The sequence below is a fragment of the Pteronotus mesoamericanus genome, unplaced genomic scaffold (assembly GCF_021234165.1).
Source record: "Pteronotus mesoamericanus isolate MK-2021 breed Mesoamerican mustached bat unplaced genomic scaffold, CSHL_Meso_final scaffold_21, whole genome shotgun sequence".
Lineage (NCBI taxonomy): Eukaryota > Metazoa > Chordata > Mammalia > Chiroptera > Mormoopidae > Pteronotus > Pteronotus mesoamericanus.
In genome coordinates, this window is record NW_026555310.1 from 21,453,007 (window position 1) to 21,476,233 (window position 23,227).

The 23,227-nt window shown below is 32.8% G+C and overlaps 1 protein-coding gene across 1 annotated transcript in view; it reads right to left on the reverse strand.

Moving 5' to 3' along the window:
* Window positions 1-1,185: 1,185 nt before the first annotated feature.
* Window positions 1,186-23,227, reverse strand: part of ETNK1 (ethanolamine kinase 1) — a 48,763-nt gene continuing 26,721 nt past the window's right edge. Inside the window, exons 5-8 of the mRNA XM_054591331.1 lie at window positions 19,089-19,172; window positions 17,178-17,338; window positions 5,751-5,824; window positions 1,186-5,213 (exon numbers count right to left, since the gene is read on the reverse strand). Coding sequence (XP_054447306.1) covers window positions 5,141-5,213; window positions 5,751-5,824; window positions 17,178-17,338; window positions 19,089-19,172 — 392 coding nt within the window. The 3' untranslated portion in view covers window positions 1,186-5,140. The remainder of the gene's footprint in view (window positions 5,214-5,750; window positions 5,825-17,177; window positions 17,339-19,088; window positions 19,173-23,227) is intronic.

A 23,227-nucleotide genomic window follows, 5' to 3' on the forward strand; every position in this document is an offset into this window, starting at 1 on the left:
TGAAAATATGCAACAGAAAACAGGAAGTATCTTCATTTCCAAACAGATGAACAAGTTCTCAGACGCTCAGACACTTTCTGAGGCATGTCAAAACACCTACATCAAAAGTTGCATTCATTTGAGAGGTATCAATACATTTTCAGTGCTGAGACTATTTGTAGCACTTACAGTATATACAAAGCAGCATTATACTACTATGGTTCACATCTGATAAACACAAATTTAAGCTTTATGCCAATTTCCCAATTTGACATACAACTAATGCAATGACAATTATTTTTTCCTTCTGAAACTGAAAAATTATAATTTAAGGACATAGAATAATGCCATGTCTTCTTCCTTATAATAGTATATTTTAAAATTCAAATATTTCATTATAATGGAAACTTCAAGCTGTACAAAGGCTCTAAATACAATACAGTTAAAAGGTTTCCTCTTTGCAAATTCCGCCAATTTATAGTTAGTTTAGTACAAATAGCAGGAAACTTCTTCAGATTATTGGACAATAAAAATTTCAATGTGTCACTACCAAAAATTTGAAGTAGCAGCACACCACAACAATGGCAGGTAAATACTTTGGTCTCCTCCACTGCCTTCTGGGGCTCTTTGCCAGGTCACAAGAGCAAGTTGACATGGGTATCATCAGATCTTCACTTAGCTTTGAAAGTTCCTTTGTTAAGAGTTTTAAAATTTACCTAATGTAACAATTTAAATCAGTCACTTTTTCTTATTCATCACTAACTAGTTTAAATACAGTATGTAATCTTTTTAATTTTTGTAATTATCTTGTTTTGTTAAAATGATTAATGGGTATTTCTACCATTAATGGGTAAGATATAAACAAAAATGTCTACATTAAATTTTACACGTTTTTTTCCCACAACAAAAAAACACTATAGGACTCATAATGAACACATTTTATTTTAACCTGTTGTTTAATAACATCAGTAGCATAGTAAATGCACAGGAAAAAAAGAAAAAAGCAGATTTCAGGAAAGAAACCTAAGAGAAACTTTAATTTTGCATGCCCAACAGAAATGGGTATTCTAAGTTATTTTTTTCCATTGATATACTTGAAATCTTCTGTCCATTTCAAATTATGATCCAGAAATAAAATTTTAGTGTAAAAATCTATTTCATTATGTAATATATCTTACTAATTTCAGTTTTCAAAATTTCAAGTTTTCAAAATTTCAAGTAATACAAACCCAAGCATTTCCTTTTACAGTAACATTTTATTGACTAAACTTCAAAGATGGGGGAAAAATTCATTTAAAGTAATTGATACGCTTTTCTGTCCAAAGACATCAACCCCCAAATATAACACTATAATCACCTAGGTGGTACACTGGGAAAAAGGATGGGGGGCAGAAAACAAAACAGATTGCGTTATATAACTAAGTTTCCAGTCAAAGGACATTCTAAAATCTAACTAAAGAAAAATCATTGCAAGTCAATTTTGAAATAAAGATAAAGCTGCTTTACCATTTTCCTCTGTGCATAATAATTACTAACATTTGCCTTTTTTGTAAAGTAGTGCAAGTTGCTGCCAATAACAAAATTCTCCTAGCATAAAGCATTGCAACTTTATCTATCAACTGACTGACTGTATCACTTTGGAATGCAGTATAAAATGCTTACTGAAGGCAATTTACAGGAGAAAATCAAACTGGTAGTATTCTCATTTATATTACAAAGGAATTAAAAAGTGGTATAGAAGGCTATGTGTAATGTAAAAACAAATACCTATATACTTTTTAAAGTGGAGGTTTTACCTTGTAACAGTGTCTGGGGGACTTTTTTCTTTTACTTTGTAAGCTTTAGTAACATTTATGAAGTTAAAATAAATATAGTCCAGCAAAATGAAAATATGAGTCATTAAGATATTATTTTTGCCTTTTGGTTTTTTTTAATTCCATAAGAAACAACTTTATATTTAGAAAGGCCAATGGAGATATACTTAGGTTGAACCTAGAGCCACTATCGTCTCTCTTGTATACATAGGATTTAGATTCACATTGAGAGATCAAAAATTTCATCGGTGTTTTTTGTAGAAAAAGGTTAACAACCTTGAAAACAGGAAAGGGTAACACTTCTGTGTACAATTTTTAAGTTATATTTTTAATTTGCTTTAGCTTAGAATTATGGAATGGAGCTCTAACAGTGTATAATTGACCACTTGCAGGAATCTAACCTCACAAAAACTAATGAACTAAAGAATGAAGAGAAGTATTATTAGGCACTGAGAGGCTAAATAAATAAGTACTAACATTAACAAAACTGATAAACCCTATTTCAAGTTCCTATTGTTATCCCACTGTGTAGCCAGAACTGCTGGCTATTTCCAGTCTAAAACCAAAGAACTGGATCAGTTCCTTACAGAAAAATTTCTACAAAAGGGAAAAGAATGCAAAACAATACACAATCTCATATGCAAGATACAATTCACACTAATTTACAAATTTTTATTTACACTGTTTTATGTACATTCCAGGCAGACCTAGTTCTTGAGTTTTGTGCTCATATTGATCTCAAATGACCACGTGAACAGTATGATTTACTACCACATCTCTTTGATTTCCAGAAAATGGTGGTAGTATGGGGTCAGAAGACGACAAAAAAAAAAAAAAAAGTTACTGGTCAGTAAGATCTAACAAGTATGTAAGGAACAAAGAAGAAAAAATTGTGGAATTTTGCTTGTTAAAGCATCCAGGCCACTATGGTCTATTGACTAACATGAATGCCACTTTTCTAACAACCATTTCATATTTACAAAATGAGCTTACAAGTTGAGTTATTAGGTAAGGCATTCAAGTTCCTTAGCTAAACATAAAAAGGCAACAGATATCTCAAGAAGCCACGGGATAAATTTTAAAGGGATGTTTTCCCTTTAGAATCTCTTAAATGGTCAAAAAAAAAAAGGGGGGAAGCAATTTTAAACCCTCTTTAATAGCCTGCAGCATGATCCCCCAAACACCTGTACCAAAGTGGGAGCATCACAACATCCAAAACCTAACCAAAGAGTGGGGGGAGTATCTTAAATATCTGATTATGTTCCCAAGATCCAGTGGATACTCTCCTAGCAATAAAGGTAGAGCTTTTATTCCCCTTTACATTAACTTCTATATGAATCTTTCTGAAATGCTTATAATAGTGTCACAGCTAGCAGCTATGCAGTCTACCAGCAACGGCTCAGTGAATCTCTATTCAAAATAGTTTGAAGAATATCGAGTAAGACAGAAAAATGATCTTCTCTCCTCCCATAGTAGATATATACTGTTGCACTTTTAAGAAGTTGGAAAGCAAAAAAAAAACCAAAAAAACAAAAAAAAATCAAGAGTATTACATAGGTTTCATAGTTCTAAGAAAATATTCCAACCACAGATAAAAATTCCACCAGAAACAATTTTTCAAGTATATTCTAACATTATATAAACAGTTATTAATTGTTTAATTGATTCCATTTCATTTAGTCAATTAGGTAAAATTCTATTGATTCTACAATAATGTGGTTTATAAAAACAGAAGTGAACATTTTTAACATTGGGGAGGTAGAAAACAAACCTTGGTCTAACACTGTTATATATACAAACAGATTTTAAGATTCTATTTATGTAACTAGAATTTACCATTTAAAATGGCGTTTAAGTGTTTCTACTTTATTACCTTTAAACATCTTGAGATAATCCAAGTATTTTAAAGCACTTATTTGAGAATAAGTCATTTGGAATAATACATCAGACTCCCCAGAAGATTTCTCAGAGGATAAATTTGTAGTTGCATATTCTGAATATGCAGATCCATTAAGCCAACTTTGTACATGGGCACTTATGTGACCAAAGTGAAAAGCTTGTCAGACTAATTTTCTAAGTAAAAAACAACCATGACTATTCAACTCCACACAGCAGTATTCAAAACTTGACCCCTACTTATCCCAAAGATCTAACTTCCTTCCACATAATTACCATCCTCTCACTAGAAAGCAAAATAAAAAATACACAAAGAGAAATAAAAACTAACAGAGAAGTATTTCTGCTTAATTCACATTTTGTTATATCAGCTATTAAGTGTACAATATCAATGCCTTAAATGTTCCTTATTCTATTATCCACGTCAACTTATTTCTCCAAACCTACATGTATCAAGCAACCATTTCCTATCATTATAAAGACATGGAGCCAAACTAAAACATGAAACCAAAATGTATGAAATGAATCTACAGTGGTAAAAAATAATTAATCTCAATGACATTTTCTTGTTCCCAAGTATGACAAACATTGTTTCAAAAATTAGCAACTTTTCTCTGCCTATTATTTAATAACAAATACATAGACCATCTCAATAAGTAAAACAAAACTTTTGGTTAGAAACAATTTGATATACACTAAAATCTTAAAAATAAACTGGTAAATGACCACATTGAGTACATGAGAACATTAATGAATCCAGATTTTTGGTAACAAAAGTCATTATATCTATTTCAGGATTACATAGTAAATATTAATATTTATACTGCCAGACTATGTAGGGAGATGAGAATCTAATTCTAAGGTATATTCCCCCAAAAGAAAGTTTCCAATATCCAATTCAAAAAGATGTACCACTACCCTAGTAGTGAATGTATTTCACCCTCCTAAACAGATGTTTTTCAATGAACTGCTCTAAATTATCTATACCAGTGTCTGGCATTTCAAGATTAAATGATCCATTTTACTTACAGTGCATCAAGATCAAAAAGTTACAATGAACACCTAGAACATTTAACTAAAATTAAAAACAAAATTTACTCTGGAACATTTTCACTGCTTACATTTAACAGATGAAATACATGAAAGCAATCACAGAATCATGTTACATTTATAATAAATAATTCACACATAACAGATTACCAAAAAGACTGAACTGACACCTTATACCTTTTTGCAGATTTAATAAATTTCTAATCTACCGCATACTGATAGCAGTAGGTATATTTTTTGATACCAGTCTATTTAAAAAAATAGATTGGTAGACAGAGGCATAATTTGTAAAGCAAAATAACCAAATTAAATTACAGAATTTTAACAAATAATTGGCTTTACAGAATCTCTTAAGAAAAAATTCACAAGCATTGTTCAGCTAGTTGAGTGTAATTACATCTTTACTCAGGCATTTTTAATGCAGTAACCTCCGGCTTCATTTTAAAGTATTGGTTAAATCGAACAATTGCATACCTAGTGAGAAAAGAGAATGACAGAATTAGTCAAAGCTGGAAACTTAATCCTCCCTTTATTTCCACTCACCCATCTAAACTAATTTCTTTCAAGTTTTAAAAAAAATTTCAAAGAATATATCTTTAGTTTATTGCACCACCTACTGGACACTTTTCTAATATTAAGCATATTTAACAGATTATACCAGATTTCCTCTCTGACTAGTTATTAAATGTATGGAACCTTTATAACATTTGATTGAAAATAATAACTACAATGTCTCCTATGAGTTCTAAATGTTACTTCAAAGAAAGCAGAAACAAATACAGAGTCTGGCACAAATAACACCCCTTTTTTATTATAAAACCTTTTATTACAAAAATCATGAGCATGTAACATAACAATATCACAATCAAGCATACCATATGACATTTTAGCTGAAATATTCAAATTAAAACTATAAATTATTCCACCCACATTATTACTCTACCAACTACACTCAAGCAGGCCTTATTTTGGCCAGGCCCTGTATAATGCATACAGTAAAATTAAACTTACCCAAGGAAATCAAACTCAATAGTGGAATATTTGGCTTGAATCAAAGCCCACAGTCCCCAAAAAAAATGAGAAGCCTAAGGAGAAAGGCAGAGAAATCAAGAATTGTAATAATGCATTTCTTTGTAAAACAAATACACTGTTAATTTTTTCCTTTGTCATCAATTCCATAAACAATACTTTCTTGATGCTTTCTTATGTAAAATATCTAAAGGTAATATTTAAATGTACAGTTACCTAAGTGGCTATAAATCACTTTTGTCTACACCAAAAGATGCTATAATAAACTGTTGTCATTTAAAAACTAGAACCCAGTTTCTGTAACCTGCTTGTGTAGGCTGAGTTCAGCATCAACATTGACAGATGTTGGTTAAGTAGTGTTTTTTTTCCAAGTACCTTTTTTCTGTCTTTTTTTGGCCAAATATTTTTAATGTTATTAATTGCTAATAGGCTCTCTTAAAAATACATTATCAAACGAATTGGTTACTTGACATAAAAATATAAACAAATGAAAACATAAATCTCAAAACCAAAATATATGTATACATATTTTTTGAAGCACAGCAAAACTTTATTAGGTGAAACTCTGGCATTCCTTATAGCCCACTTGCACATATATATATTTTTATTACAGCAGTCAAAAGGTATGCTACCAATTATATGCAAAACAAGATTGCAAAGTACATTTTTTACTAGGTGGTAGTAGGAACTCCAAATAGTAATAGGTGGTGTCAAAGAATGCAGCCCAGTGTTTGCATAATTCACAGGCCCTACGGTGTGAACTTCTTCATTGCACCTCCTTTTACCAGACCCCATTATTAGTCTTAAAGAATGGTTTTTACCCTAATTTCTTGCTCACTAAAAACTATCAACTGTACCACATTTCATAGGATGATGACAGATGTTTATAATGTTCATTTATGAGAAACAGACATGAACATTCTCAAGTTACTGATGATCTAAAAAGGATTAAAATTTAAGCTTCAAAGGCCTACTACTGTTCATGCTCTAACTTGTACCTTTAGTCAGTTTCAAATCCCACATTAGGAAAGTTTAGTCTTCTGTGAAATCTTAGAAAGTTTTTATTTTCAAGACTAATATATATTTATCTTTAAATATGTTAATTGGTCATCAAAGGTATACTTTCTGGTATGCCTTCAAAAAGAACATTTAAATATAAAAACTGTTCTAGAGGTCACAAACATCTGAAAACAACTTTTATTGACCCAACAATTCTGCATAACTGACCACAACATACAACTTGAAGTAACACAACTTTATGTCAGAAAAAAATGGGTCTTAGGATTTAATGGAGAAAACAGATGACTGTGTAAATTGGGAACTGTAAAATAAGTGTGTGTGTGCTTTACAATCATTTTAAGTTAAATGACATGGTATTTTAAGATTCTGATAATACTAATAAGGCTTTACTTACAAAGAAATACTCTAACTAGAAATACTACTTTAAAAAACTTTTACCCTAAAAATATCTCTATTTAAAAATGTTGCTGAAAAGTATTTGCCCACTCTCCCGACTCTCGATTCTGTTCCATTGGTCTTTCTTCAATGCCATGTTGTTTTGATTACTGTCACTTTGTAGTATAATTTGAAGTCAGGGAGTGTGATACCTATGGCTTTGTTCATTTTTTTCTAAGGACTGCTTTGGCTATTGAAGGTCTTTTATGGTTCCATACAAATCTGATTCATTTTTTATTCCATTTCTTTTAAAAAACTTAATCGGGCCCTGGCCAAGTGACTTGGCTGGAGCATCGTACCACACAACAAAAGGTTGCAGGTTCAATCGCTGCTCAGGGCATAGGTTGTGGGTTCCATCCTGGGTTAGAGCACATATGGGAGGCAACAAGTTACTGTTTCCTTCTCTCTCTCTTCCTTCCTCTCTCTCTAAAATCAGTAAACATATCTTTGAGATTTTTTTTTTAAATTGCCACTGGGATTTTGATGGGGGGCTTGTGTTAAATCTGTGTATTGCTTTGGGTAATAAGGCCATTTTAACTATGCTGATCCTTCCAATTCATGTACACAAAACATCTTCCCATTTCATTTTGTCTTTTTCAATCTCTTTTAATAATGCTTTGTAGTTTAAGAAGCCAAAAATATAATGGAGGAAAAAATCTCTTCAATAAACGGTGCTGGAAAAAGCCACATGCAAAAGAATGAAACTAGAATAGTTTGTCCCCATATACAGAAATGAACTCAAAACAGATCAAAGACTTAAATATAAGACGTAAAACAAACTACATAGAAAAAAACACAGGTACCAACTTATGGGCCTTGGTCTTGGAGATTTTACGAATTTGACCCCAAGGGCAAGAAGGGTGGGCAAAAATAAATGAATGGGACTAAATCAAACTAAAAAGCTTCTGCACAGTCTATGGCCACACCACTCTGAACACACCCGAACTCGTCTAAAAAGCTTCTGCACAGCACACGAAACACCCAGTGAAACAAAAAAGCAACCTACTGATTGAGACAACATATTTCCAAACAGCTCTGAGAAGGGGTTAGTAACCAAAATATATCAAAAACTCATACAACTCAACACTAACCAAACAACCCAATTAAAAAATGGGCAGAGGACCTGAACAGACACTTCTCCCAAAAAAGACATTAAGTGTATGGGGGGTGGGAGCAGGGGATGGCCCCAAAATACCCGGGATTATCTTCTAGAGTGCAGGTCTCTTGTAGTACAGGCTTCCCCCATTAGGGGAGTGTTCTGAAAAACCATCTGTATGTGTACCAGCTGGCATTGTTGTGAGAAACTGAGTTCGACTTCAGTGAATTTTTTTTGAGGACTCTTTCAATGTCTTTGCCCATTTCATGACGGGTGACTTACGAGCGCACCTGCCCACACCACACTGGGTGTTCAGCAGTTTTTGACCAGAAACATCATGACCCCCATACCCACCCACCCTATTCACCCAATCTGGCCCTGAGCAACTATTTTTTGTTTCCCTGGATGAAAAAAGTCCTCAAAGTGAAATGTTTTGCCAATGTGGAAGAGGTGAAGCAAAAAACAACAGAAGCACTAAAAGGCATCAAAACCGATGAGTTCAAAAACTGTTTTGAGCAGTAAAAAAAAGTCTCAATAGGTGTACTGCATCAAATAGAGAGTGCTTTGAAGGGGATGGCACTTTAAGCATGTAAGAGTAAGTACACAATTTTTTATAAATAAATTGTGGGTTTTTTCGGGTCCCCCCTCACACAATGTCCAACAGATATATGAAAAGATGCTCCATTTCACTAGCTGTTAGGGAAATGCAAACCAAGACTACAATGAGCTACCACCTCACACCTGTCAGAATGGCGATCATCAACCAGACAATTAATACTAAGTGTTGGGGAGGTTGTGGAGAAAAAGGAACCCTCATCACCGATCGTGGGAATATAAACTGGTACAGCCACTATGGAAAACAAGATGGAGCTTCCTCAAAAAATTAAGAATAAAGTTACCATATGACCCCAGCAATCCATCTTAGGGTACTAACCCCAAAAATTTGAAAACATTTATTTGCAAAGATATATGCACCCCTATGTTCACAGCAGCATTTTTCATGGTGGCCAAGACACAGAAACAACCAAAGTGTCCTTCGATAGATGACTGGATAAAAAAGATGTGGTACATATATACAATGGAATGCTACTCAGCCATAAGAAAAGATGAAATACTGCCATTGCAATAGCATGGGTAAACTTTGAGATTATCATGCTAAGTAGTACAAGTCAGAGAGAAGTTAAGAACTATGATTTCGTTCATATGTGGCATATAAAACTGAAACAAATGAACAAACAAAAACTCATAGACACAGACAACAGTATGGTGGTTACCAGAGGGAAGGGACTCAGGGGTAGTAAAGGGTAAAAGGGGTCAAATATATAGTGATAAAAGATCACTTGACTTTGGATGCTGGGCATACAATGCAATATACAGAGCATGTATCGCAGAACTATACACTTGACACCTAGATAATATTATTAACCAATGTCATCCCAATGAATTTAATAAAAAGTATGCTGTTAATAAAAATCTTTATTTAAAGTATACTATTGTACTTCATTATAGTGTATCACAGGATGTAGAACTTCCCATCAAATATGAGTATAAAAAAGATAAACAATGTACTAAAGAGTAAAATAGGTAAAGTCATATGCATGGAAAACATACTGGTTTAAAAGAAAAGAGCTGGGCTCTGGAGTCAAACTGCAAAAGTGACTAGCTGTGTGGCTTTGAACAATTTAACTCCTTTGTACCTTTGTTTCCTCATGTATAAAATGCAACTGTGATATGCTTTATAAGAACTATATAGTCAGTCTTCATCCACTGTTCCTATCTCATAGCTCCCCAAAATCCTTAGAATTTCCTGAACATAAGTGAAATGGGAACATCTTCTGTTATATTTGGTATTTTGTCACAGGTTCCTGAATAATTCTGGAGCCACAGAAGTGAAAGGAATACCCTGTAACTCTTAACCAGCCCTTTACACCATGAGGTGACTTCTGGGAAGCCCGTAAGGGTAAGGGCTGGTTGCCAGGGAAACCTACCAACGTATTAGAGGGTTGAAACTTTCAGCCCCACCACCTTCCAACCTTCAGAAGAGAGAAAAAGGGACTACAGATTGGGTTCAATCATCAATGACCAGTAACTTAATGTCGCCTATGTAATGGAGCCTTTGTAGAAACCCCAAAGGAGGGGATTGGAAGAGCTTCCAGGTTGGTGAACAGACACACTGGGAGGTTGGTGCATCTCAAGCTCCAGGGAAACAGAAGTTCCTGCATTCAGGACCCCTCTGGACTTTGCCCCATGTACCTCATAATCTGGTTATTCTTATATATCCTTTACATCACTCTTCATAATAAACTGGTAAGCATATGTAAATGTTTCTGAGTTCTGTTAAGTACTTCAATAAATTAATCAAACCCAAGGAGGGAGATGTGGAGGTTCCAGACAATAGGTAAGAAGCACAGGTGGTAACAACCTAAACTCGCCACTGGCATCTAAGGGAGGAAGTGGAGCAGGAGCAAACAGTCTCGTGGGACTGAACACTTAACCTGGGGGATCTGACACTATCTCTGGGTAGATATGGTCAGAATTGAGTTAAATTTGTAGGACACCCAGCCAGTCACTGTCTGCTGAGAATCGGAAAACTGCTTGATGGTATGGAAAAACATTTAGAGTCAAAATGTCAATATTATCTACACCTGACATATAACAAACATTCAATAAAATGTTAATTATTGTATGAAATTTGAGCGAAGAAAATGATAAAGATCAAAAACGGCCTTCTTTTTACCTAAAGAAGTATGTTAGATATATAAAGAATAGAATTATGATGAGAGGCTTTATTTTTTTTTTTAATCTAAACAAACCAGTGGTTCTCAAAGTGGTCCATGAATTCACAAAAGGTTCCTGAGGTCCAAACCTATTTTCATAGTAACATTAACGTGTTACACTTGTCTTTTTGACTACGTCAGCATTTGCACTGATGGTTCAAAAACAATGGTAGAAAAAGCTACTGGTACCTTAACGTAAGTCAAGGCAGTGGTACCAAACTAGTATCCTATTCTTCCTCACCACATACTGAAGAGCAAAAGCCAGTCTCACTAAAGAATGTCCTTTATGAAGCCTTTAAAATTATTACTTTTATTAAATCTCTACTCTTGTGTACATGTTATTCTAATACTCTGTGAAATAACATAGAAAGTACATACAAAGCACAACTACGAAAACTCAAAACTTGAAGATTATCTCAAGGAAAAGCACCTAAATGACCTGAGCTGCAGGCTCAACTTGCACATATTTTTACCTAAAAGGACAACTGACGAACTAGAGTTATTAGACTTGGGTATATTTGGCATGGATTTCTCAAATACTAAAAAAGAAAAACTTCCAAATACAAAAAAGAAAACTTGTTATTCAATAAAAATAACCGAGGATATTTATTGCCAATGACAGACTTCAAGTATTCAACCTACATACAATACAAAGTTTGGAAGATTTGTATTTTTCTGTGAGTTTTTAGGCTTATTGATATAGTTTGGAAGACCAATATAATTCAATGAGAATCAATGTTTCCTGAATAACTAATAAACAATGTTAAAATTACAAAATCATGAACTGGTAAAAAAGCCACTTGAAGTGCAAGATAAACCAATTAATTTTAATGTAATAAAGTACAAAAAGTCAACTGACATATTCAGATTGCACATTGCAACTAACCTTTAAGAAACAATCACTTGTTGAGTTTGGGTGAAGTTACAAAAAGAACATCCACAACTATCTGAAAAGGCAGAATACTCTTCTCTTTCGAACATGTGTGTTAAACAGGACTTCCTTTACATACTTTAACCAAAACAAATATTGTAACACATAAAATACATGAGAATATATGAAATTTCAGTGTTTATTTAACCAAACATTAGAGATTTGCAAAAGTGTAAAGTAATGCCATTCTTATCACTAAATTTTTTTGTTTTAGAAAATTTAATTTTTCATTTAAAAAGTGCTGTTTATGTTAACATGTTTATTTTTTTAATATGTATTTAATAAATATTTTGAGAGTGTTTTAATTCCCAATATGGTAAATAATAATTAACCTATATAATCAAAAGCTCACAGAGGTCTTCAAATATTTTTTGAAATATGAACGGGGGCTTTGAACCAAAAAGTTTGAGAAACACTAGTCTAAATCACCTTTGCATATTTTAAGTGATATAAAAATCAATCTCTGGATGGTATCATAATCTCTTCCTAGCAGGTTGCTCCTTAGTGAAAAAGACTGAAATCAACATTCTACACCTGAAAATAACATCAAATAAGCTCTTCCCACCATTTAAAGCAGCACTGGTAATTGCGTTTCTGAATTAACTCTCATTCATATAGTAAATATATACAGTATAAATGTAGGAAATGGCCCATTCATTTGCTTTCCCAAAAATGGCAAAGAGAGAACACTAACATCCAAGTAAAATAATATTCTGTGATTTTCTTATACCATTTCTCTCAGATTTGGAAGTTATGATTATGTAAGTCTATCAAAGGAGGTTTTAATCTGTAGGCTATCTACCTCTGTTGCAAAGAAAAATTCAAAGCTTTGTATATTGAACAAATAATTAAAATGAATTCTCAAACTGTTTTCTGAAAACTCCTATATAACTCTGTTTTACTTAGAAATAATCCAAAGTCTGTCTGTAAACAAAGTACCTAAACGCCTTAAACCTTAAAAAAAAAAAAAAAACCCCTATGCGGTCTCTATTTGGTTTTATAATGCAAATGTTCCTTTTTGTTTGCCATGTCTTTAACACTAATCACAGTAAACAATAAAAAGTGAAGTCATTTTAATTTTTTAGAAGTCTGATCATGTCCTATGAGCAAAAATCGTTTACCAAGCATGTATTTAAAAACATCTGGTAATAATGTATGTATATCCTGTCTTATTTGGGACAAGTGACCAAGGAAGGAAGAGCCCCAGTGGAAGAAAGAATATTTAAGACATGTCTGTAAAATCAAGAGGAAGTGCCGGAAGATTCAGGAAAAGGGTATTTTAGGTAGGAAGGAATAGCCTAAACAAAAGCATACACGCTTGAAATATCATGGAGTATGCAGAGATCATTCTGCTAGAGCAGAAGTGGAATGTGGGGAAATAGGGGGTAAAATGACAAATTTGTAGTTGCTATATGGATTTCATTCTATAGGTAAAGAGCTCCCAACTTCGGGCCACCGATGGTAACGGTCCGGGCCTGTTAGGAACAGGGCCACGCAACCAGAGGTGAGCTTGAATGTAAGGCACTTGAATCATCCCCACACCGTTCCCCCTGCCCTATCCTGCGGAAAAACTGTCTTCTGCAAAGCCAGTCACTGGTGCCAAAAAGGTGAGGGACCACTGCTGTAGGTCACAAGAAACCATAAATTATTGGGTTGGCCAGTAAGTCTGTATGTTTTTTTCTGTAAAATATAAGACACATTTTTCATTTTCACCAATAACTTACTTGATTTGGATACTTTGAGTATGTTGGTTATCTCCTGCATGGCATAACACTGATTGCTCTCAATGTATTGATTTGATCATTATCAATTTCAACTGGTCTACCCGACCACAGAGCATCATCCAGCAAGAAATCTCCAGCACAAAACTTCACAAACCACTTTTGGCACATTCAATCAGTCACAGCATCTTCTCCACACACTGCACAAATCTTTGTGTGTGTTTCACTTGTTTTTACCTTTCTTAAAATAATAAAGCATAATATGCTGAAAATGTTGAGTATTTCCTTCCATCTTCAGTATTAAAATAGCTACACAAAAATTCACCAAGTTTTATGTTTTTAAAAAAATGCACACTGCTATAACAACTGTCACAATACAATCTGAAATCATTTCAAATGAAGTTAAAGACAGTTACACTACTAGAGCCATCTTACAGAAAAAAAGAAACATTCTGGCCAACCCAAGAGGAAAGTGACACATCAGATTAATTAGAATCTAGTTATTACAAGGATCACTTTTTAAATATACAGGATGAATTACAGAGAAAAAAAACCCGGAGGAAAAGATACCAATAAAGACTAACATAAGTGAGGAATTAAGGCCTTAAGCAAAGGCCATAAAATTAAAGAAAAAGGGTTAAAGTTGAGGGAATTTTAAGAACCAAGGATAACAGAACTTAAAACGAGAAAAAATTTGAGAATGCAGAAGAGGAGCACGTGACTTTCTTCCCTGGCTCGGACAGCAACTGAATGGATGGTATTTTAATTAAATCAAGATAATAGATGAATTATGGAACAGAAGACAAAACATGAAATAAAATACAAGTTTAGACATACTATGGTCAAATATTCACGGGGTCTGGGATAGAGAACGGTGGTCCTGATCTGGACAGAGGGGACAAACTCAACTTGAGATCATTAACAAAAAGTTATAAATGCCATGGGACTAGATCACCTAATGAAAGGAGGAGAGAGCACAAAATCAGAAACTCAGGAACACTAACATGTAAGAAGGTTGAGAGAAGAGGAGAATTAAAAAAAGCAAGGGAGGGACAACAGGAAAGCACAAAGGAGAACCAAGAAAGAATGGTGTCATAAAAGTTAATAACGACAAAATTGTAAAATCAATGTAAATACTGTCAAATACTATGAACAGATCGAGTTTAACCTGGACTTATCAGTTATATCATTATTGTGAACACTGACCTGATTTTATTTTTACTAAGAGTAAGGGAGGAGACAGACTGAAGTAGTCTGAGGAGCGCATGAAAGACGATAAAGAAGAAAGATTAGGGTTTACTTTTAATCTGCCCTGCCTTTCCAATTATCCACTCAAAACACTTGAGATTGTGACAGGCATTGACTTAATGACTGATGTGATGAAATTAAGAGTTGGTAAGAGTTAAACTGGCTAGTTTAAAATAAAAAAAAGTCCTTGAAAAAGAAAGGAAGATGCTTCAAAAGAACAGTTCGTAACCTCACTGAAAGAGGTTGGGGAAAGCCAAGCGTGAGTATTTGCTGTATTCTTTCTACTCTGAAGTAACCCACATCAGAAGAAAAAGGTCAAAAAAAAGGGGCAAGAGAAACAGGTGAGAGAGGATCAGTAGAATTTAGATAATATAAGATGAACTAAACCCAAACTGGCTTGATAAATGAATTTCTGAGTTCTTAATGAGAAAGAACTAAGAGCATAACAGACTCATTCTGTAAAACTTATATGAAAACTAAGAATATGTAAATTCTGAGGACATATTAAATGAAAAATAAATATTGTTTAAAAGGTATTAAAGTTTTATGTCTCTAAAAGTGTTCTTTATCCTTTTTCTTAAGATCTTCTGGACATATTACATTTCATGAATGTCTGCTGCACATTTCATAAATATATTCTTTTATTTTTTTTTTAAAGAATCAAGTATTCTTCCAATTCTAATTTGCTAAGAATTTCAAATGGGGATGTGTATTAATTTAAAAAGAGGCATTTTGTTCATTTTATCTGTCCTTCTAAATGATAAGCACTTCGAAGTAATAAACTTTTATTCCTTTTTTAAGCCTCCCATCTATTAGATCTAGAGTAACAATAAGTACTGGAAATCTGGTTAATGAAAATCTATGAACAACTTGGTACTCAAAAAGAAGTCACTGTTTTTCTCATACACACACACACACACACGCGCGTATGCGTATCTCCCCACAGTATGCAAACAAAGATGTTAAATATCATCAAAAGTGTACAAGGGAATACAAGTTAGCACTCTAAAAGTAAACAGTGGGACTGCTGACTAAGATTTTATAAGCTCTGTAAACTTTATGTGAAAATTAATAAACTCAATGCTTTAGGAATAATTTAAATTCTTCAAACAGGCCTATGTAAAAAAAATACAGACTATAGTAATAATATTCCTCATGTTAATACAGAAGTTGGCTAAATAAAAGTACTAGGTTGATTCTGAAGTTCATTAAATGACCTCATGAAAAACACTATATTCTCTACTTTGAGACTATGCTTAAATAGAATAAACAGCAGGCATACTAGGACCAGCTGAAAAGCGTACCATTAATTTAACAAACAGTTCTACTGAAAACAGATTCAGAGCAGCAGGCTAAGTCCCATTTCAGCACACTCGCTTAACAGAGATGTATTCTGAATGGCTCTAGGGAAGTGCTACTCTTAAGACTATCAAAACAATACATGTGTGAGACACCGATAGCATTTATTTGTAGAGAATACACAGAAAAATTCCCCATGTCAACTGTACAGAATTACATTAAAACTAAAAAAACTTTGACCTGGTATTCAATTTAGTTGGGTAACATCATATCTGGATGCTCTTTCTTATGGGTTACATAATTCTAAAGAAAATTTAAATCACATAGTTTAGGAAATGGGTCTTTAAAAGAATAAGGCATTAAATACATCAAAGAAACCAGAAATACTTATTATTAAAAGAGGGTCAAAAACACAAAATACTGGGTAAGCTTTGAAAATATAATTCTACTGCTTCTTCCAGTATATTTTTCTCATGTTAACAGTAAGATATAAATGATTAATGTATTGTAGAAAATCTCACTTCCCATAAATCTGTCCTTGATTATGCTTTTAATAGCATGAAGAGAATACATATAACATTAAAAAACTGCTTCACAATTAATCCTAACTCTAACTGGAATCCATTCATTAAACAAATAATTACTGAGCACTTACCATGTGGCAAGGCACTGGTGTTCTAAGGGTTAAAACTGTAGCTGTCAATGAAACAAAATCTTTGTCTTCAAAAGTATTTTAATGGAAGAATTGTAAACAATCATATTTTGTCATCATTTTGAACAAAAATTCACAGAATTCAAAATGGGAAGCTATTTCATAAGATGAAAATTTAAAAGGTTTTGATATCACATGAAAATTCTTCTGTTGTTTACACTTAAACTTACCAATGCAAACTGATTGACTTGAATGAAGAGTATTTCTACCTCCTTTTCAGTAACTTCAGTCCCAAAGCCCTTATATTCTTTGTAGGCTTCAAGGTAAGAACGCAGCCACCGGCTCTGTAGTTCTCTACCTGGATAGAGACTATAGTCTACGTCACTCACACCTAAAGTGGAAAAAAAAATGCAATGATGACTTTAAAAACATATTCTCTTATGTATACTTTAATAAGTCTTACTATCTACATAATTTTCAGGGAAAAAAATGATCAAACATTTGGTTCAAATACTAGATTTAATAAGTATTTATTAAAATAATAAACCAAACAATCATAATGTTACAACTTAAATCTGAATACACAATACAGTTGATCACCATAATCAATTCTCATTGCTTCAATTTTTCTTCAAAGTGTGAAGCTTGAGCTACCTGCATCAGAGCATCAAATCTTCATTTTAATAAATATCCCAGAAGATTCCTGTGCACAATAATATTTGGAGCATTTCCTAGAACTATGGCTCGAAAATGTTCCTGACCATTACTCACAGGGTAAGAAATACATTTTATAATGAAACCTTACACACATGCCTAATACTAAGTTTCACAAACCATTATTTACCCTAACTATAACTTCCAACTCTGATATGTTCTAGTTCTTTTATGGCCCTTACCATATTTGATTTCATCATCTGCAGTTTGCAAAGCTAACCTAGAAGATAAAGTTCATACTATTTTGCCTAGCATTCAAGATTCTTCTCAAGTTGGTCCAAATTTACTTCTCTGGCCTTATAACCTTCTAGTCTCCTTCATGAATTTAATAAACTACAAAAATAAGTACACACCTTCAAGTTTTCTTCCTTCTTCCTGCAGTATCCTCCTTTTTCTTCTATCTGCACATACAAATGCTACCTAATCTCAAGCGTTAGCTTAACTTTTTTCTACATAAAATCGTATTAATATCAGTGGAGTTTCCTTTTTCATATACACAGCAGTGACTACACTTAATACTAACATGGTGATGTTTCATTATATAAACAGCTGCTTTCCCTTCCTACAGAGATGAGGAAATATGTACAGTATATATGTAGAGATATGACATGTATATGATAAGCTTGGTACAGGGAAATTACTCAATACATGTAAATTGAACCTTTTCTAACTTTTTTTCCCAGCCTGGTAACCTAAAGTGTAAGACAATACATGAATGCATGAATATATACAAATATAAATTCAGCAATGAAAGTTTCCTACTAGGTGTAAACCATCCAGGGGCATTTTCTATTCTTTAGTTCTAGAGCATTTCATGTTTCTAAATATAGTCATAAACTGTATCTTAAAATGATGCCATTTACATTTAAAAACTAAAACTTTTATACTTTTTGATAATAATATATTGATTTTCAGGGGCAAAAATGACCAGCTTTCCAATTATTAATAGTCAAAACAAAAAAAAAAAAAAACTCAAGCTTTTTAGTTAACCAACATTCCAAAAGTCCGAGTACACAATGAAAATAGCAAAGGCTTATAAATGATAAAAAATTGGTTTCAAGTCATAATTCTCTGTATTTTACTGTGCTGTTGGTAAGTTACTTCCCTCATCTGTACACTGTTAATATTACCTAACTTACAAAATTGTTGTGGAGAAAAAATAAGGTGAGAGGAGATTTGTAAAGCACCTTGCACTATGCTAGGTCTTAACAGAAGCCACAACAATTATTTATTTTCCTTAAGAAATTAAGGAAGAAATCTCCTCTGTCCCCTAATAATAAAAAACAGAGCAAAGGTCAGGAAGAAGTTATAAAAATGTTGCTCCTATTTTATCTATTTTAAAAGGAAAGAAAAAGCAATTTTAAAATTCTAAATGTATCTTATCAAAGTTACATGTGCTACGCTGTTAGTTAAGTCCTGAATTGTACCTGCAAATTCATTGAAATGATTTCCAATATCGTATGCCAGGTAGTTGTATCCAGAATATTCATAATCAATGAACTGTACATTACCTATGTGAGACACAAAAAAAAAGACATAAGAAATCATATATGAGATCAGAAAATCCCTAAGCTATTTGTAATTAAATAGCTTCCAATATTTTGTTATTCATAATCAACGAACTCTATATCACCTATGTGAGACACAAAAACAAAGACATAAGAAATCATATATAAGATCAGAAAATCCCTAAGCTGGTTGTAATTAAATAGCTTCCAAATTTTGTCTCATCGTACATGCTTGGTTATATGCACTTGAGACAATACAGGTTAAGGCTGTGAATTTTATGGCAGTGAGCTTTACAAAATTCAAATTACATATCATGGTCAACAGCTTCTTTATGAACACTAATGTCCACTATAATCAAGAAAGGTCAAAATACTGTATAGTCAGTCATTCTCTAAGTTCAAACAAAAGGAAAATGTCTCTCACCACATGGGGGCATCAGTTACTTAAAAATTAGTTTAATTAGAAAAGAACACTATCTTTGGAAATTTTAATAATCTAAGCAATTTTAACAAAAAATTAATCTATGATACTCCAACAGTGAACAAGCTAATCCACATATATGAATCAAATATAAACTTTGAAAGATTTATATTTTGTAGGGGAAAAAAAAGAGAAAGAGACAAGAGAAAGAGTTGAGAATCAAAATGCGTCACTGTCTGTATCAGGAATAAAAACTCAAAGGCTTACAAGGGCAAACAGTTAAAATGGATACATAAACAGAAATGTCTGTAAGAATAGTTTCTAAGCTACAATTGTGAAAATGAATAGCATATGCCTAGTTACACTGCCTTTTAAAGACAGATCATACTAAGGTAACAAAACAAACTCCTGGTCTGATACACGCTGGAAATACCCCCTACCCCCCAAAAAAGGCTTTGAACTATAATGTCTTGTTATAGATATGTATGTTTAATTTGGGGATGTACATTAAACATATTCAAACTCAGAAAAACAATGACCAAAAATGTCATGGCAAATGAAGTATTTTACATAAAAGTAAAATTTTAATGTAACTGCATTTAACATATAATTCCAAACTTGTATAATAGTCAAGTCTAGAGTAAAATAAATGAGAATCATGAAAGTATCAAAGCCCAATTATCAAAATCTATAAGCATATTGACAAAATAAATGTAAGATTTTAAAATACTGGTAACTACAATATTACTACAATTCAACAATCACAAGTATCAGCCTTCAATTCACGCACAAAATATTCCCATGGAAAGTCTTAAAAAGTTAACCAAATCACTTCACTAAATAGCAGAATGGGAAGTCAGAATGCTTTTAATTTTTTTCTAGATACCACTGAGAATGAGAGGGTGAAGACCACCATCATGAGAAAACACTTCGCAGCCATGAAAAAAAATTTCATTTTTGAAGATGACTTAATGACGAAGTTACAAATATTATATGAAAGATACTAAATAGTAAATGTAGAAATTCAAATTATTAAAATATTATTCCTAAAAGGGGAGGGGGACAAATAATACATAAGGGGAAAAAAAGATAACTAGAAATAAACAAAAATAAAAATTTCAATTGGTTTCACTACCAGTGACAGACAAGCATCCCTTTTTCCCTTATATTTTAAATTCTTTACAATCAACATTATTTTTAGGAGGAAAAAAATGATAATTTAAAAAGATTAAGACAAATTCTCTAAGCAAAACTATAAACAGACAAAAGACTAAAAAGAATTATTTGGGAGACACCTATCCCACTTGGTCACCAAGTCAGGATTAAAGACTTACCAAGTTGCACAACTGAGCTAACCAGTTTTATTTAACATAAAAATGTTTTAATTGCAGCTGTTGAGTGTTTTAACTCTTTAAACATAAATTCTTGTAGAGCTCATGTTAACTGTTAACATGCCAATAAAAATACACAGCCCAGTCCTGAAGATTACTTTTGCCAAATTTCAATTTTCAAAATTATATTCAGAATTTGGCAAATATGGTTAAGATGGCAGGTAAAACATGCCTGCTTGTAAATGCAATTCAAATAAATCATAAATCATTCATTTTAACAAAAGTTAAAATCCATTTCAGTATGAATGTTTTAGCAATGACTTCTTGTAGTAGCATTAATTCATTAAAACTAGCCTTCATTTTTATATGCTATGTTGAGTTTATAAATAATGAAATTTTAAAAATAAGAAAATGAAGCTAAGAAGATACAGATGAGGCTGTTACCAGGCTCCGTGCATGTGAACAAGTGATGCGACAAACCTCCAGTCAGTGCGTTTAAGAAGCACGGGGTGCGCCGCCACATGGCAGCAACAATGGCATACCTAATCTGTAGCAGATGAAGAAAATTTGGCAAACTCACATTTTACAAGACACAAAGCTTAAAAGGAAAAACTTTTTTTAAAAATCTGCATTAACTATTCTTTTTCAAACTTTTGCAAACAAAGTGGAACTCAACCTTAAATTTAATCTTCTGCAACCAAGTAAAATTAACGATGCCTACTTCCCTTATTTTGGGTGCCAGAAAAATCAAATTACCACAAAATGCTTTCTCGTAACAGAAAGTATACTAAATTTTTTTCTTCTGCAAAGTTAACTTATGACTTCTAGAATTTCCAGTTATTTAGAGGAACATCCACATCACTATCAATAATTAATAGTTTATACAGCATGATTATCTTGTTAATTCTTTAAGACACGAATTCTTAATTAGGATTTCAAGGGTGGAAAAAACTAGAATACTCCTTAAAATATTATACAAAATTTCATATGTATATGCATTTTCTGAGGGGATTCTCAATTCTCCAAATTCTCAAGAGACCCCTGACCACTAAAAAATAAAGTAGTGCTTTAAAGGCTAAGACTATGTATTATTTAATTAGCTCAGACTAGCACATAACAGGTAAAGCATAAGACTACTGAATAAATGTACTCTAAATTTTCAAAAGCTACACTTTATTACTGTATTTCTTGCATAACTTCACAGTAATAAAATCTACACACTAAATTAACTGTTCAAATCTCAGAACTGAAAATGTCAGCCAATTTTTAAAGTACGTTAAAACTAAAAATTATATTCATAAAGACTATGATTTACATGATATTCAGTTGGATTCCTTTATTTTGCTGTTGTTAAGGAGAAAGGAATAAAGATAAAAAGTAAAATAACCAGTGTTAAAATCCTGAAAGTCTTCCCAACTTACTTTCCCTTGTCGTTTTAGGTAAAGCATAACCATGATCACACTAATGTTAGCAAAACGTTCTCTCTCACACAGGAAAAAGAAATATTCTGCTCTGGGAAACTATCCCTTCATTCCTCACTCTGCTTCACCATAAGCACTCATCATTCTACATGTAAATATATGTTTCATAATCTGACTCCTCCACTACATGGCATATGGCTTCCTGGAAGGGAAGCAGGTCCCTTTCATCTTTCATCATGCAATCCACAGAGCAATACCTAACACACAGGAAGTATTAAAATGCTAGTGAAACAAATGAAGGTTTTTCAGAGAATGCTGAGACATAATGGTAACACATTTAAATGGGGTGTAGGGGGAATAAGCATGAAATGACAAAGAAAATGGCATTTTTGACATTCATATTCAAGTATATGAACATACAGTGGGACTAAACATATGCACAAAAAAAACCCATTAAACTAGTAACTATTTAGGTAACTCTTTTTACAGTCCTTTTATTACCTGATTTAGGGATATTTTATTTTACGCCAACTATGATCTGAAATACAAGTTAAAACAAAGTTTAACTATCCTTCATAAAAATTCCACCCTGGAAAATACAGGTTACCAAATACAAAAATAAATTTGTATTTACTTAAAGTTTAAGATAAAACCAACTAAGAAAAAACAAAACAAAACAAAAACCCTCTTGTAAGTTATTAAAATGTCAGTAAGACAACCACAACAATGCGCTTTTCATGAATAATAACAGAATGGGTAAGATTTAGAGCCAATCAAGTGATGGTGAATGTTAACTCACCTGTTTTCCATTTATATTCTGCAAAACTCTAAAGAAAAACCTGGTTTATGCTATAATTCCCAGGAAAAATCCTTTTCTTCCAGCCA